Source organism: Zootoca vivipara, chromosome 4, assembly GCF_965207765.1.
Source record: "Zootoca vivipara chromosome 4, rZooViv2.hap1.1, whole genome shotgun sequence".
NCBI lineage: Eukaryota > Metazoa > Chordata > Lepidosauria > Squamata > Lacertidae > Zootoca > Zootoca vivipara.
In genome coordinates this window covers 62,935,128-62,962,125 of record NC_142587.1, presented here as the reverse complement: position 1 = coordinate 62,962,125, position 26,998 = coordinate 62,935,128, and the positions used below count along the sequence as shown (strand labels likewise).

Sequence of the window (26,998 nt, the reverse complement as noted above, 5' to 3'; positions counted from 1 at the left end):
ACCACTTCACCTGATCCGTTTTGGTAAAGGTCTGAAGATAGCTAATATTGTAAATCGCATCACATTCAGCTCAAAGTGTCGGAGAGCAAATTACTGTGATCTCTCAGTAGATGCTGGGACAGAATCAGCTGAAACAAGCTGTAGAGAGAAAAGCACACAGAGGTGATAGTCCCTGAGTTTTATTGCCTTGGGAAAAGGAATGTTATCACTAAACAAATGAAAAACTAGCAAACGCTACAGATGTTTTAGATAGGCCAGGACTGCTACTTGACTCAGTGTCTGGGCAGGATATTGATTAGAAGGACCATTCTTTATTGCACTCCTATTGTTCAGCAATCACCACCTCTTACCGTGGGAACCCTGCAACTTGTTATACATTATGCTGTCAACAATGCAAGCATAACATGTCCGTCTTCCATATGGGAACTGAAGATATGCAGAGCTTAAAGAAGAGAACTTTTCTGAGATGCCTTAGCAACACATGGCTTGAAGGTCAATATATGTGCTAACTGACCCCCAGCCCATTTTGCAAGCTCAATATCTCAGCAAAAATATGGTTTAGAATTTAATTATTTGCCTGCATCATTGATTGTCTTTTTAGAAAATAAAATAATAAAATAATGATGTTAAATGTAAAGTTTGAAGTCATCACTCTGCTTTGCTTCTTTTCAAACCAGCAGAAAATAACATTGGTAAGAATGTGTGTTTGATATCACTCCCAGAATATGTCTAGAACACATGACTAATGAAGTTCCTTTTCTGAAAGCAGGAAAAACAGGCAAGGTTAATTTTTCTTTTCTATTTATTTCTTTTATTATTTTTTTAGCCAAGGGTATGATGACTTTCAAGAAGATATACAGAATTCTTGCTTGTGAACTTCTGAATGAATATGAATTCCAGCTCAATTCTGCAAGTGCAAAGTAGCATTCATGAGTTTTTAATGGAAGAAGAGACGTGCTAAAAAGTTTTGCAGGTTATATAGTTAATGAAGAAACAACTTAAAGAGCCAACATTTAGCACGCTATTCCATGACACACCCACACCCAAGACACACAGTACTGCTTACCATGAAAGTGCTCAGCAGTTTTACCAATTTGAGGACAAGTTGACAGGGCACATTGAGAGCCCTCCCCTAACTGATAGGTCCAATAAAATAATCAGGAAATATGCATGAGATGCTTATTATGGCCAAAGAATGGAGCCATTTCCAAGACGCATGCACACACGCACACGCACGCACACACACACACACACACACACACACACACACACACAAACAGAGTCTGGTTGACTTAAGAACTTTTTATTCCTATTTATTTAAATAGCACTACCATGCCCCATCGCAGCTACATCCCCTTACTGCCTCGTCTCCTTCTAAGATTACACAATAATCCTATAATTATACAATAATAATAACTAGGGGTGCATTGCAACCATCAAAGCAGTTCTCCATGAGAGGGCTTTCAGGTAGATCTACTATTTTCTGTACACATAAATAGGCCAATTAATTGGAGTGCTGCAATATTTTATTCGGAGTGACTTAAGTTGCATTTCCCCTCAAAACTCCATGGCATATAACAGAGCTTGCACACCCTTCTCCTGAAACAGAAACACCCCGTGTTCCCAAATGCTTAGCTTAGGACCCTTACAGAACAATTCCTTCTTGGTGTTCTTCCCACACACCTTTTGCAGAGTTTACCAAGGATCCAATCCTCCATGGCTGACTCGTCTGCTTTCGCTTTGATTGGCTCCAGTCAGCACAAGGGGTGAGAGGGTTTCTCCTCAGTTGCTGAAAAGCCTACATTTCATGCTGACTGGATGGCTCTGGAAGAGAGGAGCCCTGCTGCAGGAATAGTAAGAGGTCATCAAACAAACCCCAGCCCATTGACCCCAGACTACTACACCTCTAGGTGTAAGCGCATGCTCTCACGGAAATTAGTCGGATTTAAAAGTGCTTAATTGGGCTCATGGCCATCATATATCAACATACTCCTAGGTCCTTCATCTGAAAGCTCAAGGAACGATTGCCAAATGCTAGTCAAATTATAATTCCTCATTTATTTTTATTTTCAACACAACCCATAATTTAAGAATCAATTTTCCTCCATGTCTGCCCTCTTTCCGTTTTGGATGTAGGGGCATAGCTGTCAAGTTTTCCCTTTTCTCACGAGGAAGCCTATTCAGCATAAGGGAATTTCCCTTAAAAAAGGGAGAACTTGACAGCTACGTGTAGGGGGGAGACAAATACAGGCCTTTGGAAACAGGTTTGAGGCATCACTTTTCAAGCTCCTCTGAAGAAAATTTCCGCCTGCCTCTTAAACCATGTCTAATTTATGTTAACTGCCATTTCTGTTGTAACATCCCGTGGTATACTTGGCATTGTAACAAAGCTTGCAAATACTGGGTGCATTGTGCTAACCAGTCCTTCGGTTCCCTTTGATTTTGGAAAAACCATTTAATTAATTTTTGCTTTACAATTATTTTGCTTTACAAAATAATTTTCCAAAAAGCTTTGCTTAGCCCATATGAGGATCACATGCAGGACTGATGCATCACTCTCAAATAGGCGGATACACCAAATCATGCCTCGAGGCAGGCTCTGAGCTTTTCCTCGCCCTCCTAATCTGTGAAAGTCACAGTTTTATCCACCCTACCCAATCTGTTAACACTTTTTGTTTAATAGTTTCCAACAGGCAAATCCCACTTTCCCCACAATCTCCCCTGTTGTTGATACTGGGGAGATTGTGATACTGATTGATACTGTTGATACTGATACTGTACACAGGAGTTGGATTTTTTTGGGGGGGGGTGCAGATAGTGGTATAAATCCAACACCAAGTTATGTACTTGCCTAAGCACATTAAGGATACTTCCAGGCCATTTTCAGGTATGATTCAGTCATCCCCAGCAAATTCAAATTGTACAATTGAAGTTGATCTCGAACAATAAACACACTTCTCAAAATCCGGCCGTTTTACAATAAGGTAAGTGACAAGAAAATGCACTGGAAGGTATGTATGGGGAGCATTTGTTTGACAAAATGTCATTTAATCTCCCTGCGGACAATTCAGAAGAAATGCTCAATTTCAAAAAGCCAACATTGTTGAACCTCCTGCAAACAAATCAGGATGAGTGCACCATAAGTAGGTTGACTGGAAGCAACCTCAGTTGCATGGGCTTTAAGAACGCCTAACTCTCGCTTGGATTAAGGCCAGAATGAATGAATGAATTGTGTTGTTGTGTTGTTCTGTGCTTTTGATGTGAGTGGTTTGGGGACATTTGGACACTGAAATGTGGCATTCAAATTCTAAAAACAAAACAAGTTTGCAGATGATACCAAATTGGAAGGGGTGGCTAATATCCCAGAGGACAGGATCACACTTCAAAATGACCTTAACAGATTAGACAACTGGGTCAAAGCAAACAAGATGAATTTTAACAGGGAGAAATGTAAAGTAAAACAGCTACCAGATTTTTAGAAGACATCTGTAGGCAGCCCTGTTTAGGGAGGCTTTTAATGTTTAATAGATTATTTTATTTCATTTTTCTGTTGGAAGCCCCCAGAGTGGCTGGGGAAACCCAGCCAGATGGGCGGGGTATAAATTATTATTATTATTATTATTATTATTATTAGTAGTAGTAGTAGTAGTAGTAGTACCAGTACTACACTTGGGCAAAAAAAAATGAAAGGCTCAAAAACAGGATGGGAGACACCTGGCTTGAGAGCAGTACATGTGAAAAGGATCTAGGAGTCTTGGTAGACCACAAACTTGACATGAGTCAGCAGTGTGATGCAGCAGCTAAAAAAGCCAATGCAATTCTGGGCTGCATCAATAGGAGTACAGCATCTAGATCAAGGGAAGTAATAGTACCATTGTATTCTGCTCTGGTCAAACCTCACCTGGAGTACTGTGTCCAGTTCTGGGCACCACAGTTCAAGAAGGATACAGACAAGCTGGAACGTGTCTAGAAGAGGGCAACCAAAATGGTCAAAGGCCTGGAAACGATGCCTTATGAGGAATGGCTTAGGGAGCTGGGTATGTTTAGCATGGAGAAGAGAAGGTGGTGAAGGGGTGGAGAAGGGGTGATATGATAGCCATGTTCAAATATATAAAAGGATGTCATATAGAGGAGGAAGAAAGGTTGTTTTCTGCTGCTCCAGAGAAGCGGACACGGAGCAGTGGATTCAAGCTACAAGAAAGAAGATTTCACCTAAATATTAGGAAGAACTAACTTCCTGACAGTAAGAGCTGTTTGGCAGTGGAATTTGCTGCCAAGGAGTGTGGTGGAGTCTCCTTCTTTGGTAGTCTTTAAACGGAGCCTTGACAGCCATATGTCAAGAATGCTTTGATGGCTTCTCCTGCTTGGCAGGGGGTTGGACTGGATGGCCCTTGTGGTCTCTTCCAGCTCTATGATTCTATGATTCTAACTCAACCAGGTAGAGCAGAAGGCAGGGAGACCAGCGGTAGGTGGAGCCACGGCCAGTGACTGGCTGAGCCAAGTAATTCTAGCATAGTCCCCATCCTTCCTGCTGAAGAAGGAGGGCAACACTGAGGAGGAGGAGGATGACAGGCAGTGCCACCCTTAGTCTAGATGCAAGCAAGAAGGCAAGCAGGGGGTGGCTGGCTAAGGGCAGACTGAGGTTGGAGAGATTGTGATCCATTCGCCTTAATGGAACAGCCTCCACTGCTTGCAATCCTGTGCAAGTCCTTCCCGCTCAATGCAGAAAGGTCAGTCATTTGCCCCTCCATGGATGCAATTTAAGAATAGTTGAATATGAATGCTTGAATGGAACAGGTGTGGGGAACCTCTGGGCCTGCAGATGCTGCTGAACTGTAACTCCCACCAGCCCCAACAAGCATGGCCAATGGCCAAGGATGATGAGAATTAAAGTTCAGCAATATCTGGTGGGCCAAAGGTTCCCCCACAGCTGCTCTAAACAGATCTATTCTTTTGGCTGAAGAGAGCAGTCTTCTGCTTCCAGTCTTCAGCTAGAGCTAGTTGACTCCCTCTTATGCCAGGAAGTTGGAGCAAAACCTTGGATTTCACGCAACCATTGCTTCCTAGCAATGGACCCTAGCATGGATCTTGCTGTGAGTGCCATGGCAAGTGCCCAGGACTCTGAGCTTTCATTAAAAAGCCAACCAACCCCACGTCTCTTGCACTCCTAGAAGGAACGTTCTGGGGCAAAATGTGCAAGTACCTCAAAAGAGATTTCTGTGAGTCTCCTCGTATCCACGGGAAGGCCTGACGGGGCTTCTCGCATGTGGAAACTATTACATAGAAACTGAAAAAGTGGATTCTCTTGGGCTGGAGCTGGCAAAAATGGAAAAACAAAAACACCCATGTCTCTAACTAGTGCCAAAGATTGACTCTGGGATCTTCTGCATGCCCGGCATGTGTCCACTACTACCACAGAGCTACGTTCTCCCCACCAGGGCAGGAAGCTTCTGCAGAGAAATCCTCAAAACATCCTGTTTGTTTGACTTCTGGAAAACAACTACCATGAAATCTTCATCCTGCCATTATCTTTCCTACGATAATAATTGGGACTGAGACCACAGAAAGGAGAGGTTGGAACTGCTCCCCGGAGAAGTCCCTTGCAAAATATCATTGAGCTGCAGAATATCCCCAGGCTGGCAGGGAGCATGTGCCCAGCTTAGTCCTCATCAACAACACCTCCTTGTTGACTTTTAACACTTCCTTATCGCTTGCTGGTTCACCTCCCAGAGGTTCTGATAAAATGCCATCCCCAGTGGAATCTTCTGACCCAGTCTCTTGAGAATGCAACAGCTTTAGAGGTGGAACTGAAGCTTCCATCCTAGCCTGGAAAGGGAATGATCCGTGTGGGTGGTTGGGAGCAATCTGATCCATCTTCTTGTACCACAGGATAAAGTATCATTGTCTTTATATCCTCTTTTTAACTTCCAGTGATGGACACAGACAACTTCCCTAGGCATTTCGTTTCAGTGTGTGTGTGTGTGTGTGTGTGTGTGTGTGTGTGTGTGTGTGTGTGTTGAGAGCTTCTTGTCTCCCACTAACTGTATTCACATCAACTGGGAGGGTTTGACTTTGTTACTTTCACATTACCCTTCGTGTTCTACTACTGTAAATATCTTCGTACTATTAGCCATAAAACAATCACCCCCCCTGTAGAGCTAGAAGGGATCCTGAGGGTCATCTAGTCTAACCCCCCCTGCAAGGCAGGTATCTCAACTAAAGCACCCATGACAGATGGCCATCCAACCTCTGCTTAAAACATCCCAAGGAAGGAGAGTCCACTTCACAACCTCCCAAGGGAGACTGTCCCACTGTCAAACAGCTCTTAATGTCAGGAAGTTCTTTCTGATGTTTCATTGGAATCTCCTTTCTTGTAACTTGAATCCATTGGATTGGTTCCTACCATCCAGAGCAAGAGAAAATAAGCTTGCTCCATCTTCCATGTGACAGCCCTTGAGATATTTGAAGAAGGCTATCATATCTCCTCTCACTCTCCTCTTTCCCAGACTAAACAGACCCAATTCCCTCAACCGTTCCTCATAATGCACTTAAACTGCAATGTTTTACACACTTTTCTGGGAGCAAGCCCCGTTGAACATTTGCTCTGTGGGCAATGGCCTTCTGTTCTTTTCAAACCAAGTTTTTTCTCTCTAAAAAAAAAATCAAAATGCAACTTTTATGGTTCCAATGCCATTAAAACCCAGTGGCAAACTCTGATTAAACACACACAAATCCTATTGCAAATATCACCTCTTAAATCATATCAAATTTGCAACACAGCTAGTAGTCTAAATCTTGGATGAATGAGCTTGCAGGGGAAAAAAAGTCCTAACAGTACAATCCTGTGCTCTTAAGTAAGGCCTACTCTGAAGTAAATTCACTGGAACTTACTTTCAGGTAGCTGTGTATAGGATTGCAGCCAAAGTTAATTTAGAATAGACACGTAGATCTAAATACAACATGACTGGATTTATATAAGGGAGCACATGGATTCCAATGGACGTTCAGTAAACTGATCAGAGGACTTTGTAAGCCTTTTTACATTGCTTGTCATTCCAAAAATGCATGAGGGCTGTAAAAAGGGATGGCTCCCAATATGCTTAGTTGTTAATCATCCTCCCAGATATAGGTGGCAGATCAGGTTGCATTGACCCAGTAGAATATATGATAGCACATTTGCTGGAACTGGAACCATGAAGGCAAAGCTGATTTTAAGATCTTTGTAAAAGGAGAACAGAACACTGTGTGTGTGTGTGTGTGTGTGTGTGTGTGAGAGAGAGAGAGAGAGAGAGAGAGAGAGAGAGAAGAGAGAGAGAAGAGAGAGAGAAGAGAGAGGGAATTCCTGGTCTCTTCAGCTGCTTGGCCTGAAAATGGAAAGCCCAAAGCATTTCAAATTCCTGAAGTCTTTTGTTGCTAATGCTTTGCAACAGGCTTTACTGAGCACCAAGCATCTGGGAGAAATTACAGGAATGTTCTCTTGTCTGCATAGATTCAGGGGAATGGTGCCACTGGGTGGATGGGTCAAGAAGAAGATGGAAATGGACAGGAGAATGAAGGAAGCAGGAAGGAGAGAGGCAACTGTTAGCAGAACAAAGAAATAAAGGAAGCAAAAGTAATACAAATCACAGCAAACAGGGCAGACGTAAGCAGGGCTTTTTCAGGGGGAACTCACAGGAACTCGGTTCCAGCACCTCTCAGGTGAGTTCTGGCGCCTCTCAGGTGGGCGCCATTGCCATTCTAAGAGAACGAGGTGGTGTTCATGGTGAGTTCTGGAACTTCTTTTTCTAAAAAAAATAGATAGCACTGGATGTAAGAGGGGTAAACCACAGTCAAGAGGCAAGAAAAGATAAGGGCAAATCAGAAACACTAATTACAAACGAGGAACCAAGAGTCAAAAAGATGAATTTGAATATAAGCCTAATTTTACAGATTAATTAAAAAGAATAATGCCTGGCGTCCTCCCGAAATTCAAAGCAATTTAAGAGAAAAAGCAGATCATATTTGAAATCACCTAAAATATCTAAGTATTGTTCCATGTTCTTCACTTCTCTCGGCGATGAAAAGTTTTCATGGTAGTCCTACAGGCTTTGCTTCCTTTGTTGAAAAAGCACTGGTGGTGTTTTTCTAATATTGATTTACAAGCATACAAGCAGAACATGGTGGAAACAAATCAGCACTCCAACAGCAGGCTGCCAATTTGCAAAGAGCACCCAATATGTTTCATCTTTAGCCCACTGACAGTTCTAGACATTATCTGCATTTCTGTATCTGTTTCCCCCTAAATTCAATCTACAAACAGGTGTCTAACTGTTTCTGGACCACCTCCCACTAGCTGGAAGATGTCCTCTCCTCCAAACTCAAGGCTGGAGAGAGATTGCCAGCAATCAGATGGACATCTACTGTTTATTCCCATCGCTAATTGTCTGGTGGGATTCTAAGAAGGAGGTAAATATATAAGTAGGGTTGATCATACTGTTTACCTATTAATAATTCCCCTAGCTCTGAGAGCTTTTCTTGTTGTTCCGTAGATGTGCCTTGCTAAATTTTGACCTTACTCACGGAATTGGATCTTATCAGATGTTTTGCTTAACCAATCAATTCAGTGGGTAAGATCGGATTATAACAAGGCACAGTTGCAGAGCAACAAGAAAAGCTCTTGGACCGTGGGGGAATTAAAGAGTAAACAATACAATTAAAATACGAGGGAAAGTTTTTTTTTTTAAATATATTTTATTAATTTTCCAATTAAAACCAATTATATCACATTCATTATTTCAAATTATACACATATATATATCAATCAAACCGAATGTTATGCCAAATCGTCTAAAGAATTTTTTATTTGGGTTCCCATGCTTCAAGAAATTGGGGATTCCTCGCAACCGTCCACTGCCGTCTTTTTTCTAAAGTTCAAATCGTCCTCCAAGTTCATAATAATCCAGATCTTCCCCTTACAGTCACATAGATGTTTTCCACTTTCAACCGATTGTTTCCCAGCTGCTGAGATAAATATCAAACGAGGTTTCACAAATGTTCTTTCTCCTGTGTGGGTTAATCAGTCCAGCCTCCCCATAAATCTTCTTAGTCTGGAGCTCCCTGTTGCGTCGAAGCAGCGCCATCTTAAAAAGCTCAAATCACTTTCGTTTTCTCTCATAGCCATAAAGATTAACGATCTTTATAAAATTTACAGCTTTTCCAGGCAGAAGACCCAAACATCAAACCATAAACTCTTGGTAAATTAATGGATCTCCTTGCCCTATAGCTGAACTTAGCTTCAGGTCGCTGCTCCAATTCAAAGTGCGTCACAGCTCATAAATCCTCCGAACGCGTCCAGGACTCCTTCCGTCCGACTAGGGGGGGGGGCTTTTCTCATCGGCAACTCCACATCTTTAAAAAATATGCTCAGTAACAACAGTTTATAAAGTTCAACTCACACAGTCTTTTGCTTCTCTTTCACTCCAAACAAGCCAGGACATCGCGTCTGGGAAGGTACGAAGTAACTCATATGAAGAAAAATAAAACTCCATTCCCTTATCGCTCCGTCCCCATCAATCCTTCTTCCAGATGATATACAGCCTTTAACTCCTCTCCCTCAGCAGCATAGATTTCTCAGCAGTAAACAGCGCTTCTTCCCCTCCTTCTGAAGTATGTCCATAGATTTAAGCCTAATTATCTTCTTTAACCATGGAAATCCCCGCCATGCAGATTAGCGTCCGGGAGTCCTGGCCCTCGTAAGTGCTTTTCAGCCCAAGCTCCCCCCACTCCATAAACAGTCGGAGTGGGTCTGGGGGCATCGCGGGCCAGCGGCCCCTCTCCGTAACCCCCGGAGAGGGTAGGGGGTTGCCATTTACTCCCCTAGCAACCGCCAAATTCCTTACGAAGGTCAGAGGGATGGAAAACAGGTCCGCCATTCCTGCCGGCGGAAACCGGAACCTCTAAAATACGAGGGAAAGTTAAGTGTGGGTGAGCCCTCAGGCTCAGCAAAAGGGTCTTGCCCCAGGATCTTAGATACAAGCTTGTTTGTCTGCTGGCAGCTTTTTTTAAAAAAAAAATTAATATTATTTATTAAGGGTGGCCTGCCTTGGAGCAGGATGGGGGTGGGGGAAGCAAAACACAATGATGCAATAAACACTTTGGGTGTGGCGCAAAATTGTCAGGGACACGGGGCACTTGAGTCCTTTGGCTGATAGAGAACCAGAGCAGTGGCTTGTAAGCAGCAGGTCCCCACGAAACGGTTTCCAAAGACTTCGTGCCAATTTCAGCACACAATGTTATCACTACGAGCCAGCACACGGCCAGGCCTGCTGTGTTCACACAGTTTGGCCACCCGGGATTCGGCAGGTCCTTACAGATCTCAGCTGTTCATACGCCGGCTTCCTGGTTCTTGATGGCAAAGGACAAAGGAAAACCCTTTCATCGCTGGTAACCCTGAGGGGCTTATCATTCCTAGCACAAAAGCTGCAATTATCACTAGAATCTGAAACCGAGTGCCCATCTCCCACCCCTTGAATGCCTATGCTCTTTTCATGATCATGGCTTTTATTGGTCATATTGGTTCAGTTAGTCATTTTGTTGTTTGTATCTGTTCAGGTGGAATTCTCAGCCCACTGGCCTCAAGAGTCTTAAAGAAAAATTCACCCTTTTCTTGAGATTTCCCCTACCTTTTTATGGTTTTATTCCCATGATTCAGTGTCTTAAAACTTATTTATTGTAAGCTGCCCAAAAACCTTTATGTTACGAGGTGGCATATGAAGGACACGAATTAAAAAATAAGCAATACAGTACAGCATTTTAAATACTTTTTGTTTTAAAGTTTGCCCTTCTTTTTCTCTTTTGGTGGTCTATTATGTTAAAGACCCACTGCCTCCTTGAGCTTGGGCCCTGATACAGATCAGGTGTTTCACCCTGACATAGTAACAAAGGAAGCTGAGTTAAACCATTGGACCATCTAGCTTGGTACTGTCTATACTGTCTATATTGTCTATACTGACAGGCAGCAGCTCTCTGAGATTTCAAGCAGGGAATCATTCCCATCCCTCCCTGGAGATGCTAGGGATGGCTTTCTGCATCCAAGCAGAGAATCGATCACTGAGCTACTGCCCTTCCCCAATTTGCAGCAGCAGCAGCAGCAGTTGTTTTTTTAAAAACCACCAAGAGCACAGGTCTAGAGCTAATACACCTTCTAGTTCAGCCCTTTCTTTTCTATAAGAGATAGGTAGGAGTTATTTATAGAGTGTTCCCCTCCTCTTTAGTGCAGCACCTTTGAGAACTGGAATGTAGGTTTTTCTTTCTAAAAAAGAAATGATAACAACTGAACTGCAAGGTGTTAATCTTTGGGGATTAGTTGCTGATGGAGACTTTCCACATAAGGACCCAAGTACTGTCACACTTCTGTCTATATCCTGAGGGCATGGACAAAGTATTCAGCACCCTTCTGAGGATGTGAAGACAAGCATTATCCAGGAATTGATACCAATGCAAGAGAAAGTCATGCAAAAATGGCACCAAAGGTTTTTTGTATCACACCAACACCTCAAGAGTCCACCTAGCCTTCCTTTTTAAAAATAGCACAGAGATGCTATGTTGTGTCATCTTGTCTTTGAGGAAGACAGTTAAGTATCCGGTACCAAATGAAGTCTTTCCTGAGCAACCCTGGTGTTACTAGTTTTCAGCACAGAAGTGACCATCGTACAACACAATGATAAAGAGACTCTGAGTGCCTCCAGATGACTTATTTTTTATTGAACGTTCATCCTGGGACTCAGCTATACAGCTGCAAATAAAATGTTTTAAATATATTGCAAATTGCAATATGCAAATGTGACGCTAGATGGCAACAGTGAGCTATGCAAAATTCACCATATTTTTCAAAACATTTTTTAAAAAAGCATTTCCACAGCATTTTTTTTGTATGTGTGTAGATTCCACCCTAATTTGCTTGTACAAAGCTTATAGGGAGGTTAGATTATATCCGGTCTTTATTTCACATTGATTCTGATCTCTTGGCAGGGAGGTTATTCGACAATCAAAACGCCTCCTGGTTTCCTTGTGGGGTTTTCTGTTAATCCCATTGATAATTTCTTCACTTTGTGTTTCTCAGTGCATTGCCTAGTCCCTTTGCTGTTTATTTTTTTCAGTTAGTACATCTGCTTTACCTTCCCTGAATTCCTGTTAATTACAGTGAGTGATCTGAGTCGCAGTCCACAGGCCCCTTTATAAGTGTGAATTTGTCAGAGTTGAAGACATGGGAGCTGAGTCACGAAATGCAGCTGTGAAATCCAATATGTTAGATTCCTTTACTTTTCCAGTCAATGGGGTTGCAGTCACTGTAGCCTGCATCTCCAAGTATGGGCAACACAAGACTACCACTGAGCAGTAAAGAGCTGTGTTGCTTGCACCTTTTTTGACCCACCACACAGCTAGCAACATTCCCATGGAAAGTCCTCCTTCCATGATTCAGAGACTGTCTGGCCATTTGTTCTGGAAAATTAATTGCTTGCAAATGGCCTGGATCCCATGTTAGGAAAACAGAACTTACAGGCTCAACTGCTTCCAAGCCCGAGAACCTTTTCTTTAAAAAAATAAATTGCTGGAGCATGAGAGGCTTCCGTTCTTTGCTGGCATATTTTGCACCGTGCCCAGAGAAACAATTGTATCAGGCTCAGGAAGGCTAGTGCCTGGAAGGGCAGGGAAACAGGAACTGCCCCCACGGATGTCCTCCCTGGAGGGAGTCAGCCGGTTTTCTGGGAACAAAACATCGTGGTGAAAAAAAAGTGGACGCCAGTTTCAAGGTTCACAGCAAGGTACCTACTTCATTCTGTCAGGACCAGGAAAACGGAGACAGCTCCAAATCTTTCTCTTGGGAGCCAAGCTAGGATCTCACATGTGGAGTCCTGGCTGTGGCAGGGAGTTCATGCCACCATCATAAGGCTATATTGCAAACCCCAGAATCTGAGGAAGAAGATGACGACTGAGGTGTACATCCTATACATTTAAAGCAAATGGTTTTCTTCAAAGAATCCTCAGAACTGTAGTTTAGCCCCCACAGAGCTACAGTTCCCAGCATCCTTCACAAACTACAGTGTCTAGGATTCTTTGGGGGAAGTCATGGGTGCTTTAAATGCATATCACCTTTGACTAGGTGGAAACAATATGTGTTCAGTTCACAACTGCTAGCCAAGTGGGCCTTCTTTGGCTTCTTTCTCTCCTATGTTATCTGAGTGAATTTAAGGGTGTAACACTAATGGGTGTGACAGAATCGAATGTGAACTCAATCAAAACACTATCTTCAAAAATGTATCCAGGCTTTGCACTATGGAAGAAAAAGCATGGATCTTGGGGACTATAGCGTTGTTGTTGTTGTTGTTGTTGTTGTTGTTGAAGGGACATAGCCTTTCCTATGCTACAGGCCATTTGGTTCACTTGGGATCTACCACTGGAATAACACTTTACATTTTTAATGCTATGATTTAAATTCCCGATCAATTAATTCATTCTGTTTTCAAACCACCCATCGTGAGTGAAGATCCCAGGGTGGTTTGCAATGTACTCGAAGCAAACCATGAATTGACGTCATCAAAACTCTAAACAGTCATTCAAACCAGCAATATTCTTATCATCCAATCACTGCATCCTTACAGCAGCAGGCATAATGATAACACATGGCCTGGAACACATCAATATTTACCTGGGTGGAAAGTTGCATCTTGAGTTGATGCTTGGAAGCTCAGCAATAGGGGTGGCAACCACATCTCTAGGGCTACAGCTGGGAATTGCAGAAAGGGACAATCTCATGTAACGGCAAAATGGGCTACATCCAGTGGTGGAACCACAAGAAGGGTCTGTCTGTTACCAGCTCAGACCATTGGTCCATCCAGACCTTTTGTAGTGACAGCGACATCCTTCTGCAGAGTTATGCTCTAATTCCGCTGGTGAGCTTCTTTCTTAAATTCTGAAGGTACCAGTAAAAAACAAAAATAAAGCGTTCATTAAAATCTATGGAGTAGAAAGTTTAGGGTCAGTTCACTGTTAATTTACTGTGTCCAATTCATTTCATTAAATATTTTTTTTCATTGCTCCAAGGTGGTATATACGGTTCTCCCTCTCCCCATTTTATCCTCACTACAACCCTGCGAGGGGCATTAGGCTGAGTAACAGTGACTGGGCCAAGGTCACCCAGTAAGCACTTGAACCCTGGTTTCCCAGGTCTTAGTCCTGTACTCTAACCACTACACCACACTGTTCTGTGTTCACAAGAATGTACTTGTGAGATCACAACTCTAGTGGATAGAGATCATAAATCAGTGCATTGCAATGCATGTAAGCGTTTATGTTTGCTGTGTAACAGGGGAAAAAACCCTGTTCAAGAAAGTTCGTCATTCACCTCATTAAAAAGCTACAATCACACAATGGAATTCAGTACACAGTAAATAGTGGGGGAAAGCACCAATAATACTGTGCATGTGGGGATTATTGCTTGTTATTATGGTATGCATTTTGTGTTTTTATATTGTAAACCACCCTGTAATCTTGGATGAAGGGCAGTATAGAAATCAAAATTTTCATCACCATCACCACCACTGCATGTGTCCTTAAGATACTCCTCCTAGGAAAGGAGAAGGTACTTTAATAACCACCTAAACCAGGATGAAGGGGATAGGCTCAGGTTACATCCTAAAGTTACTATATCAATCCTAAATAAACCATACTAATGTGAGAATACAGCACCCCCTTGTGGGGTTAACCAAAGGCCTGCAGTCAAACAGCTAGCAACTTCAAAGCAATATGCAGTCCGTTATCTCTACTTTCTCTTCCTCAGGTTCCTTTTCATGGTCAAACTCATTCCTTTAGTGTTCTTCTCTCCTCATTTTGGTGGACAAGGCTCAAGTGCCACCCCTCCTTTCCTAAGCACCCCTGGTTGCTTCCCCTGGCCAGCAGCCCTTTCAGACTCATTCCCCTTTCTTCCTATCCCGAACTCCTTCCTTAGGCCCTCTCATACGGCCTGCCCTAATCCTAGAATGCATACATACCATACATTAAAAAAAACTTTTCATCCCTCTCCCGGCAAATCCTGAGAACAATAGTTTACCTCTCACATTCCCAGCACCCTTAAAAACCTCCAGTTCCTAGGATTCTTGGGCGTGTGTATGTGCACCTTAAATGTATGGGGCTGACATTAACTCACTTTTACTCATGAGTATACCCATTGAAATTAATGGACCTATTCCTTTCAATGGATCTACTCTGAGGAACAGTTAGTTGAATATACTGCACGACATGCAGGCAGCCCTAGAGATCAGGGCAGTTCAGGCAATGGGAACCAGAAATTGTTTGTGACGAGATAAGAGCAGCTGAGCCAATGGCTGCCACAGAATGACTCACCATTACCTTCACCACAAAACCCTTTAGCGATTTACAATACAGATAATTTGCTAAATAAAATAAAATAAAATCAAAATGATACTCTCTATCCTTAGCCAGGATCCAAAGGGAGAAACACTGATACACAGTATATACAAAGAAAAATATTTTATTGGTGTGACTAGTTTTAAAGGAACTTTAAAAGTGTGTAAATCTTACGAAGTTCTCCTTCAGGAACGTGTGTCCATGGTTAAAATAACATAAGATGGATGGCTAATATAAACTAATATAAGCTCAGTTATAAAAAGTGTCGAGAAAAAGCCGATATCTCGATAAGAGGAAACCTTAGCTGAATTGTTCATGCCCGTGGCGATGGTGCAAGGCTCAAGCTGTTGAGCATTTTTGGGAACAAACTACAAAACCACACTGAGTCAGGCGAACCCTTAAAAAGTTAAGCACAATTTGTGCTACTTCATTTGAGTACAAGAGGAGGCTCCGCCCCCCCTCCAAGTAGGTTGCCATGTTGTTGTGCCTTGTTTACTACCATTATATTAAAGACCGACTTTTTACAAAATGTTCTATATGGTCTCAGTCTGTAAGGAACATCTGGCCCTCCAGATGTGGACTCCAACTCCCATCACCAAACAACACAGCCGCTGGTCAGAGATGATGGTGGTTATCATCCAACAACACCTGTAGGACCCCTGATCTGGACCCCAATAGGGGGGTAATCTTAGTTGTGGCTTCTAGAGCCCTCACCACATTGTGATCTGGTAGCTGCAGCAAGGACCAAGAAACAGAGATGGTGGGTACAGCTGAATTTCATTGATACATTTGAACTAACCAGTTCAGTTCGCAGCCACACACACACCTATGGCACTCAGTGTTGGAAGGTCCTCTGGAAACTTACACAGCCATATGGAGAAGTCAAGAGGTACGGGTAACATTGGATATTTGTGTGCTGTAGTCCTTACACTAACTTTGTTAAAGTGACTTAGAAACTCAAGTTTTCCAACCACATGAGCCAACTGGGGGTTTCTAGTAATGTAGCACAGTTTTTCTTGTAGGGGACTTCTCAGTGTCTGGCCTTAGCGTTTAGCGGATGGCCTGTAGGTTTGCTATGTTCAGCACATTAGCAGGAAACATGAAAGCTGATTTTGAGCTAAGCAGATCAAGAGATGATAACTTTGTTGCAGGGGTCGTCCAGTCCCACAAACTGCGGCTGTGTCCTAGCTATCTGACAGGAACGTGCCCTCATGCATGAACTGCTCTGCTAAAAAAAAGGGCCCTACCTTACCCTGACACCATTGTGTAGGAAATCCTCTTGAAACAAAAAAGTGCCACTCATTCCCCTCTCTGCCATTCCACACACTGGGCTCCCAGGAAAGGTCTGGGTTGCAAAGGCAGCTTGGTTTCTCTGTGTTGCCGCAAGAAAAAGTGTGATGCTTTATTTCCAAAATGAGTGGTGGCCCAAGGTTCAAGCTGACTTGGATTTGTCTTCTTTTACAAACAAACACACACACACACACACACACACACACACACACACACACACTGCTTTTTTTCTTTAAAATGTTTAGGGTTATTTTCATTTTGACTCAAGAACATCACCATTTTATAGTTCAATTCAGGAAAAATAAATACAGTAAATGGACAAAAGTACAAAGATTCACAAAATGTTTTGGGATACGCGTATCCCCGCGTCCCCCCCAGAAAATCTCTCTCTCCCTCTCTCTCTCTCTCTCTCTCTCTCCCTCTCTCTCTCTCTCTCTGCACTTCAAACTGTGTGCCTCTGAGTACCTGCAGAAATCCCCCCTAGGAAAAACAAGTTTCCTTTTTTTCTGAACATGGGAAAAGGGCATTTCACTTGTGAAAGAAATGCAGCTTTGACTTTTTTGTCTGCTGTCAAAGTATCCTTTGACTTACTCTTAGCTTGCCTGCCTGGGACAGTGATGGGGCAGTTACATAGCCACAGAGGTAGCCGAATGATAGCCTAGGGAAAACAGCAGAAAATCACTTGAACGTGAGGGGGAGCCTATGCATCTATGGGCTGTCTTTATTGCATGGCAGCTAGAAGATCAACACACACAGGTGTGGGCATGCAGTCTTGCTAAACGCACCCTGCAAAAGGGTAGCAGCTACAGTGGTACCTCTACTTACGAATTTAATGCGTTCCGAACACACATTTGTAAGTCGAAAAAAAATGTAAGTTGAATCCCATAGGAATGCATTGGGAGAAAAAATTCGTAAGTAGAAGCAACCCTATCTAAAAATTTGTAAGTAGAAAAAATCCTATCTAAACCGCATCCAAGATGGCGGACGGAGCTCCATTCGTAAGTAGAAACATTCGTAAGTAGAGTTATTTGTAAGTAGAGGTACCACTGTACTTCTGTGCCCTTCCTGTTGAGTGGCTAATGCACAGTCACTAACACACAGTGTTTTCAGCACACATGCATGAAAACTATCTTCCTATAGACATAAAAATGTAAGATCGTCATCACGCTCTGCCGTTTGTGTGGCTTCCATTAGATGGCCATGCCAACTGCAGTGTGAGGAATGGCAGCTAGGCAAAGAAGGAAGCAGTGCTGGTGGCTGGTGGCCTAGGTGAGCTGCTTAACACAGGGGGGGGTTCCATTAAATGCACCTGCAGTGAGGTTTCAACAAGGGGAGCAAGGGGAGCAAGCAGGGGCAACAGCCCCTAATACTACAAAACAATACAGCTGCTTCCTAGCTGGGTCATACTAGCAAATTCCTCCACCCAATCATGTACTGTATGTGGAAACAAAAGAGGGGGGGATGAGCATGAATATAGGAAGCCCATGGCTGTTTCTGTGATCATAGCTGCAGTCTAGTCCATCGGCTTTGACCCATAGTAACCACATTGAGCAGTTACAGGTAGGTAGCCGTGTTGGTCTGAGTCGAAGCAAAATAAAAAAATTCCTTCAGTAGCACCTTAAAGACCAACTAAGTTTATATTTTGGTATGAGCTTTCGTGTGCATGCACACTTCTTCAGATACCTTCTTCACATTGAGCATATGTGCATGCACACTTCTTCGCAATGAGCAGATGAGGTTTAAGATGGGGATAACTTCCCCAGCACTCAAATGGATATATCACTGTAGGCTAATGTTGGACTCTGCAAACTGCACCTTGGCCTGTGCTATGCTATCAGTGCTTGTTCACTTTGCTCCTATTCAGCACTCACAAACTTTTTTTTTATGATGTGCCCTCCCTCTCCCTTTTTGGTCTTTCCCCTCTTTTGTTCTCCATGTCACCGAATGTCATTGACTTTCTAAAGATGTCTGGCTTGGAGCTTACAGACTGCAGGGCAGCTAAAGCCCACCCATCAGTGCTGATCCAGTCATATCTGCTCAGTCGTGCGACAAGGTTGGGGCTTTTAGAGCAGGGAGAAGCTAAAGTTCACCTTTTTTGCTGCTGAACGCCAAGCAACAAGAGGAGCCCAGTTCTTCGGCGGAACCTTTCACTGTGGCAAGTTGCCTTCTTGATGGCATTGATTTATATGGATTTTCTTTTGACTTCTAGGTAGCTGATGTCGCAGCGGTTGGAATGTGAGGCAGTCAGCATCCAAGGGCCAGCTTCCATGTCTTTTGGGGGGTGTCTTTCTCCCACTGTATGGTGCTCAAGAGAGATGCCTATACGAATCCTGATCTCTTGGCCATTTTACCAACATGCACCTATCTATATGGAGTGGTTTTTTATTGGTAAAATAGCCATAGCATCTTGTTTCACATGTGCATCCCTCTGTACCACATTGGCTGGGGAGGGCATAGAAAACTGCAAAGATGTCCTGACTTGGAACGGGCCATTTGGACAGACACAAGTTGTATTTACAAATCCCATTAACTCTCAGTAGGCCTTTTCAAACTCGGTCTCCATTTTTTATATTCACTGTTACTAAAAGGATGCTACTGAAGAACGATGTAAATTGCCTTGGTTCTTGGGTGAACAATTTGCATTCCTGGAGACTGGATTAAGCCCTAGAAATTAGAGTTAATCTTGTCAGCATAAGATTTTTTCGCAACAAAAATACTTGGGTTTTCCTCAAGGTATTTAAAGTTTTTAACAGAACACAGGAGGCAGAAAATGTGTTCAGAAAATTCATTGTTGCGGAAGCTCTTAAAAGAGGAGGAGGAAGAAGGAATATTTCTGAATGTTGTGGTCCTGTTACAGAGTACTTTTTGAGGTTTCATCTAAATTATCTTATAGAAAATTTAGCGTGCCTTTGTTTCCCTGTGCTACAGATGTCTGAGTTATGGTGTGTGGATATGTTGGTTAGCCAAGATGAGACACTTTGATGCCAGGTGGAATTATTACAGATTATCCCAAAAATTATGCCAAAAATATCAGTTGATTTATGCTAAGTTTAAATGATTCTGAAGTGAAAAATTAACTTGCATTGTGAATGAGTCTTGTGAGGTAGAAGCAGCTATTATAGAGAAATGCTAAACAAGATGTTTAAAGCCATAGTTTATAATGCATATCAGAAAGACAGAATACTGATTGCCAAATAGAAATTAAAATCTCCCTGGCTATTCAGATCTTTTCTGCTATAAAATGATGGTTTATATGCTACCCATTTGATATGGGAAAGTTCATCACAATTTTAGTGGTAGTGGTAGTAGTAGTAGTAGTAATGATAATAATAACAACAATAAATTTCTCGTACCCTGCCCATCTGACTGGGTGGCTTCCAACAAAATATAACGGAAGACAATAAAACATCAAACATTACAAGTTTCCTGAAACCATGCTGCCTTCAGATGTCTATAAAAAGTCATATAATTATCTCTTTGAATAATAATATATATATATTGTGAGAAATGGATCTTTCATCTTTCAGTTAGTGGGATGTAATCCAACTTAATTTAATGAACCTAAAATAGTCATGCCCATCAATTTTAATGGGTCTTCTCTGACTATTGGATACAACACAGTGAATCTTATAAAAGGTTTAAGTGTGTGTTTGTATTCTTATCCTGTGAAGCACTGTGGCTTCACTGTGCTGTCATTGCAAACTGATACACAGCAATACACAGCTATGATTAACATAGGTTCATAAACCCCTTTGGTGATCAATAAGAAGCTCTTAGGGCCAGGTGACAGTGGCTTCCAATCCTGGAGCAAAGTTTCCCCTTGATCATGTGCGCCATTATCACTGGCATATCAATGCTTTCAGCAAGATCCCAACACCCTACAGAAGCAGCATGAAAATGGTGGACTGTTTGTAACTTGTGGCATACCATTGTAAATTAACCCATTAGCAGGAACAATTTTGTAACCAACTTTTAGGGAAGTTAGGGAATTTCAGAGAATTTTTCAATGGCAATGCATGATTTTGTACCAGCTGCTCTGGTGACCTGTTCTGTTCACTGGTATAAGCCTAATAGGGATTTTAAAAGCAGTATCAACTGTTAGTCATACTTAGAGTAGACCCATTCAAAGCAATGCACCTGAGTCCGCTGATCTCAGTGGCTTTACTCTGAACAAGACTAAGTTGGCCATCACTCAGTGTGTATAATCCAGAACCACCAAAGTCAATAAAGCAAATGCTGTTGACTTCAGTGGGATATGGCCTGTGCCCTAAATCAGCAAACCTCAAACAACTAAATCTGGAATTGTTGTTACCCCCTCTCCATGCAGATCATTGGGGAAATCATGGAATGTTTTAAAAGTCAGCAGGAATCATAGAATTGTTGAGTTGGAAGGCACGACAAGGGTCATCTAACATCTAATGCAACCCCTTGCAATTCAGAATCTTTTTGCCCAACATGGGGCTTGAAACCACGACACCGAGATTAAGAGTTTCAGGTTTTTATTGACTGAGATATCCTGCCTTCTTTTGAAATGCAACATGTGCTGAATATATTAAAACCCTTCTTTATATAATGCAACTTAATCATTGTCTTCCTCTTAAACAGCCAGAAATGGGTGACTGGAGTTTCTTGGGGAACATTTTAGAAGAGGTGAATGAACAATCCACGGTCATTGGGAGAGTCTGGCTGACTGTCCTCTTCATTTTTCGGATCCTAATCCTTGGGACTGCTGCAGAATTTGTATGGGGAGACGAACAGTCAGATTTCGTGTGCAACACCCAGCAGCCAGGTTGTGAAAATGTGTGCTATGACGAGGCCTTCCCCATCTCCCACATCCGACTGTGGGTCCTGCAGATCATCTTTGTCTCCACTCCCTCGCTGGTTTATTTGGGCCATACTGCACACCTTGTAAGGATGGAAGAGAAAAGGAAAGAGCGGGAAGAAGCAGAGAGGGCTCAGCAAGCTGGGGAAGACGAAGAAAACTCACCCCTTGATCCAGACCGGAAGAGCCCTATAGCCACGAGAGAAGCAAGCTCCAAGGGGACCAAGAGGTTCCACCTCGAGGGAACGCTTCTGAGAACCTATATTTGCCACATCTTTTTCAAAACCCTTTTTGAGGTAGGGTTCATAGTGGGCCAGTACTTCTTGTATGGCTTCCGAATTCTTCCGCTATACCGCTGTGGCAGGTGGCCTTGCCCCAACCTCGTGGACTGTTTTGTCTCCAGGCCTACCGAAAAGACTGTTTTTATTGTGTTCATGCTGGTTGTGGCATCAGTCTCTCTCTTCCTCAATCTTGTGGAGATCAGTCACTTAGGCTTTAAGAAGATCCTGGGTGCTTTCAGGAGGCCAGTGCAGCAACAGCCTCAGGAGGCCCCAGAGAAGCCCCTTCATTCTATCACAGTTTCATCTATCCAGAAGGTCAAAGGCTACAAGTTGCTGGAGGAAGAGGAGAAGCCGACGTTCCACTACTTCCCTTTGACCGAAGTGGGAGTAGAAACCACCCCAGTTCCCCCCTCATTCAACGACTTTGAGGAGAAGATCGGCATGGAGCGCCTGAAAGACCTTTCCAGGGCCTTGGGGGAGCACCTGCCTTCATACGCTCATGCGGATGAACAGGAGGAGGAGAAAGTCGGAGGAGGAGAGGAGCCGGAACAGGAAGTGGCTGAGGCGGCAGCCCAGGGACAGAGGGTGGAACTGGTGACTGAGAAAGCCCCAGAGAAAGGAGAAGGTGACAAGCGTATGGAGGAGGAACAAGAGCCAGAGCCGCTGGGAGACGACTTGCCTTTACCATCCGCTGATCTTACAGCTGACACAAGACCCCTCAGCAGGCTAAGCAAAGCCAGTAGTCGCGCCAGGTCAGATGATCTGACTGTATGAGGGTACTGGCTCGAGTGGCTCTGAAGAAGCCACAGAAATACATATATATCTCAGATGTCTCCAAACAAAGTGCTAAACCAGTCATTTTAATATTATTTCTTATCAGTGTTTTTGGCTAGAAAGGTGCTATCAACGCTAACTGCCTTGTCAGTCCTGTTTGTCCTACACATGGAGCTAGCTGTCCTACGGTGACCCATTGAACCAAAGAATCCCTCTTCCTTCACATACAAATGCCTCACATACAAACGCACTATATACAGCACTGACATCCAAGGGGGAAAGCCTTCCTAAAGCAACGAAGACAGATGTAACGACTGCGATCACAACCTGTTTTTATGCTTCTCTTTTCTCCAGGGATGCGGGAAGCCTGTTTCTTCATTTGGTTATCATAAGATATTGATAAACTGTTAACCTGGGTATTTCTTTGTTCGGTGTTTGCTTTGGCCACAACAGTTTTTGTTCTTCCTTCCTTGTTGAGCCTTGAGCGCAAGTTATTTTCCTCACAAAAAGGGATACCGGCAATTAGTATTGTTAAATGAGATCCATTTATCCCCCTGTGAAAGAACAAAAGCTGCAGTGTTTGCCTGTGGAGATAAATGTGGTTTACCTATACTTGTATCCCCTGGTCCAGTTCACACACTTAATGTTTTGTCCCTGCAATACATCCCAACCCGTTGTTGCAAAGAAGTTATGACTCCTCAGATACAACAGTGCCTCCTAGGAGCAATTTATGTGGTTGTGTCATGCTGCTGTATTTTTTAAAAACTAGTTCTGAGGGACATGTCAAGGACCTGGGTCACATATTATATTAATTAATTAATTAATTATGTTAAGTTGTTTTATCTTGTCCCAGGCAACCCAAAGCAACTTACAAGCAAATACTGGTTTCTCTTCATAAATGTGGCCTCTAGGACAGAGGAGCACATCATCTTAGAGCAGTGGTGTGGAACCTCTAGCTCATAGGCCTGATTTGTCCTCCTCCTATAACCCGTGAAACCACTTAGGTCAAGCCATGGCTCACCCACCTATACCTGACATCGTAAATCACCATCAAGTAAAGGGGCAGGTAAAGGTGCAGCTGTGCCGAAAGCCTTGTGTTTTCAGCTGATTGTTGGCACTTTCAAAGTCCTAAGCAGTGGAGAACAGGTGTTACATGACCTGGACTCTGCCACTGATTTGTTTTAGTTACCTTTCTTATACTAGTGGTGGTGGTGGTGGGGGAATTCCCTTCTGCTTTCAGGGGGCTAATCATCTCTTGCCCCTGCCAAGCGGGGGAAATTTTTTGATTGCTTTATAGGAAGACATTCCCTTGCATTTTTGAGGGGGAAATCGTCTGTCTTACCTTAGTCAACTTTACAAAGTGGCAAAGGTGCTTTTCTCCCTCCAAATAAGTGCTACAGCTCCTTGCTGTAGTTGTGAAGTTCTTCACAGCCTTAGTGTGGCACTCAAACCCTACTCTTCTGCTTTAAAAAAGGAGCCATGCAGGTCCTTGTAGATTCCTGATCCTGGAGAGCCTTGAATTTCTTAGTTAAATCATCATTATCATCAAACCTTTTATTGGCATCACATACAAACATCCAAAACAAATCAATACAGAATTACCACTTCCCCGGTAGCACAAAACATTTGCTAAAAGAAAGGCAGAGCAGTCTATCGTCGCATCTCTAGGTCTCCAGGGAGATCAGACGTCTGCAGTGTATTTTGACGACAAAAAACCAAATAGAGATTTTTAGCCACTAACTTGGTGAGCTCCTGATCATTCCCCAGTAATAGAAAACGTACGACCTCCAACTCTTGTTTCCATTTGGGGATGCAGAGTTGATCTAGAAATTGCTGATGGAGATCAGCAAATTCTGTATATTCCTGCGTATAAGACTACTTTTAAACCCAGGAAAATCATCTCAAAAGTCGGGGGTCGTCTTATACGCCGGAATATACAGTAGTTTACAATTAAGAAGGATGTGTGTAAGGGTTTCCACCAGGTGGTCTTCACATGGGCAAGTTCCTTCTCCTTCCACCCTGCCTGAGAACCTTCCCCAAAGGAGGTTTGATGGATTTGAATTAAACCTGGCTAGCGAAAATGCTCTTCTTTCTTGAGGGTTAAGCAGAAATTCAAGGTAATTGTGGTTAGTTTCATGTGCCCAAGAAAGTTGAAAATAAAGATGGGGACATGTTTTCTCTGCTGCTACTGTTAGTTTCTGGCGTTCAATATCCCACAACCTAGTTTTTATTATAGCCTTGGCAGATGGTAGGGACATTGATTGCAAAAGCTCCACTGACAGCCCGAGTTGCTGTAACTTCTTGTTAAACTATTGTAGCCCTGGGGAAAGAAAGAGGTCTAACAAAACTTCACTGAGGAGAGGATCTTTATCTGATGTAAGGCAGATGTTTAACCAACATAGAAGAAATCTCGCTCAGGCGACAGTCTCTACCTTGTGTTGACCTCCCTCTAGACACAAGGCTGCATAGGGTACACAGCGTGGGACAGTAAAAATCTTGAAGAGGAAAGCTGCCTGCACGTGTTCTCCCAACTGGGTAAACCCTGGCAGCCAGACTGGAATACCATAGAGCAACTGAGCTATAATTTTGGTGTTGCTCCAGTTGTATATCATAGTATATAGGTTTCTCATACACCACAAAGGTAACAGATATGGAGTTGTATAACATTGTTATGTATTGTATATTATAGTACTGCCTCTAGCAATACTCTAGCTGCACATCTTATTGGGCTCAGTGGCAAAATACCAGTCTTTTAATGGATCGGGATTGTGTTGTTTGATGGTAATGCCTTTTTTGTGTTATAATTTAGCTGGTGGCTAAATGTACGTATCCATAACAACAGAGTTGGGAAACCTGTGGCCCTCAAGATGTTAGTTGGACTACAACCCCCATCACCCATTACCATTGCCTATGCTAGCTGGGGCTGATGGGAATTGAAGTCTTATGAAACCCAGAGCAACACAGGTTCCCTATCGCTGTCTAACAAGATTTCTAGCCAGTGGTGAATAAAGGCATTTATTGTGGCATGAAAGTTGCATCCCAAAAAATACATTACTGTGCTTTCCCCTCAGTATATATGTGCTATCGTTGAAGTGCTGGTAGCATACGTCCTACTGTGCAGACTGCATAGTCTACTCTTATTGCCCTGGTTATTCTGGTTCTTGCAATCTGAACCTATGTAGGACCACTGCAGAATGAAGCTGGTTGGATGTATCTTAGATAGACACATGTCTCTATTCTAAACCACAGTGAAGTGATAAGAATATAAGACAAGGGCCTTGTTGGAGCAGACCAAAGTTTACTGCTGGGTCATCAACAGTGACCTACCAGATGCTCCTGAATAGCTCAGTTGGAGTACTGTAGCAAGGAAATAAGTGTATTTGGCATTAAAACACACCTGTATCATCAAAGAAATTCAAAGGCTTTGGGTGGAGTTCAATTAGTGCCTTTGTGATCATGGACAGGCTTTAGAGCCAGCAGATACAGCCACTAAAGGAAGGGTGGGGGTAATTTTGGCCAATTCCCCTTGCAGTCTCTCACTACTTTCTGTCTCTTTTGGAGGGTCCGCTCAACTCTCTAGAGCCAATTTTCAGGGGGTCTTGGAGCTCCAGGGGCTAGTCGCACACAAAACACGGCTCCTCTACAATTAATGGAGGCACCTACTGGGTCAAAACCAGCAACTGGATTTCACTTGTTAAAACGTCTGTTTTGTTAAACAGGGTGCACATCTCTAGTGTTGAAAATGTCCACCACATTCTAACTAGCCTGAGAACTATGACAAATCCTTTGTAGGCTTGGGCAAAATACAACTTGCATATATTGTGTGTTGCAAGTAAAATATTTTTAAGAGGATGGAGACTAATAACAGAAATGTGCAGGTATGCATTTTCATTGGCGCTGCTTTTTCAGTCCTCAGTAGCTCAGCAAATTCTCTCCAGTTTGAAACAATGCAAAGGGCTTGCTGCAATGGGAGGTGTAATCCAGTTCAGAAAATCCCTTTAGCATAAACTGCCAACACCCAGAATGGGCCCCATAGAAATTTTCATAAGATTTGAGGACTGTTAGCATCTAATTCAGAGGTCAACTGAAGTCAGGGATTTTTTTCTGCATTCATTCCCATGGTTTGGGATCAGGCTTTTAATCCTAACCAAATTCCAATGTATTTTGTTCCCCTATAGAGAGCTCCCTTTACAGTTTCAATTGTCTGCTATTGGGGTGGCGGCATCCTTTGCAGTCTTACACTTCTGTACTTTGTTTAAATGACTGCTCCAATCCTGTTATAGCATTATGTTATTAAAATGGTGTTGAAGTCTTTAGTAACAGGGGAGGGGGGGAAATCAGAATAAATCTGTTGGGTTTTGGATTTTTGTTTAAATGAAAGACTGAATGTGAAACACATTTTAGAAATATGAGATTCTAACAAGAA

At 42.8% G+C, this 26,998-nt stretch overlaps 1 protein-coding gene and 1 long non-coding RNA gene across 3 annotated transcripts in view; one reads left to right on the top strand and one right to left on the bottom strand.

Annotated features, from left to right (window-relative positions):
- Nucleotides 1-784: 784 nt before the first annotated feature.
- The window catches only part of LOC148685966 (uncharacterized), a 33,765-nt gene continuing 7,551 nt past the window's right edge, over nucleotides 785-26,998 (bottom strand). Inside the window, exons 2-6 of one of the 2 annotated variants that reach the window (XR_015949626.1) lie at nucleotides 13,688-13,951; nucleotides 7,673-7,784; nucleotides 3,902-3,966; nucleotides 1,684-1,843; nucleotides 794-907 (exon numbers count right to left, since the gene is read on the bottom strand). This is a non-coding gene — a long non-coding RNA (uncharacterized LOC148685966). Of the gene's footprint in view, nucleotides 908-1,683; nucleotides 1,844-3,901; nucleotides 3,967-7,672; nucleotides 7,785-13,687; nucleotides 13,952-26,998 lie in introns of both variants that reach the window. The other variant, XR_015949627.1, reaches the window with a different exon arrangement.
- GJA8 (gap junction protein alpha 8) lies at nucleotides 21,307-22,988 on the top strand. The gene has a single exon (XM_035115425.3). The coding sequence runs from the start codon at nucleotides 21,307-21,309 to the stop codon at nucleotides 22,570-22,572; it is 1,266 nt and encodes a 421-aa protein (XP_034971316.1). The 3' UTR covers nucleotides 22,573-22,988.

Excerpts from the sequence above, each read along its gene's own strand:
- GJA8 (XM_035115425.3), top strand. The coding sequence starts at position 21,307 with ATGGGTGACTGGAGTTTCTTGGGGAACATTTTAGAAGAGGTGAATGAA.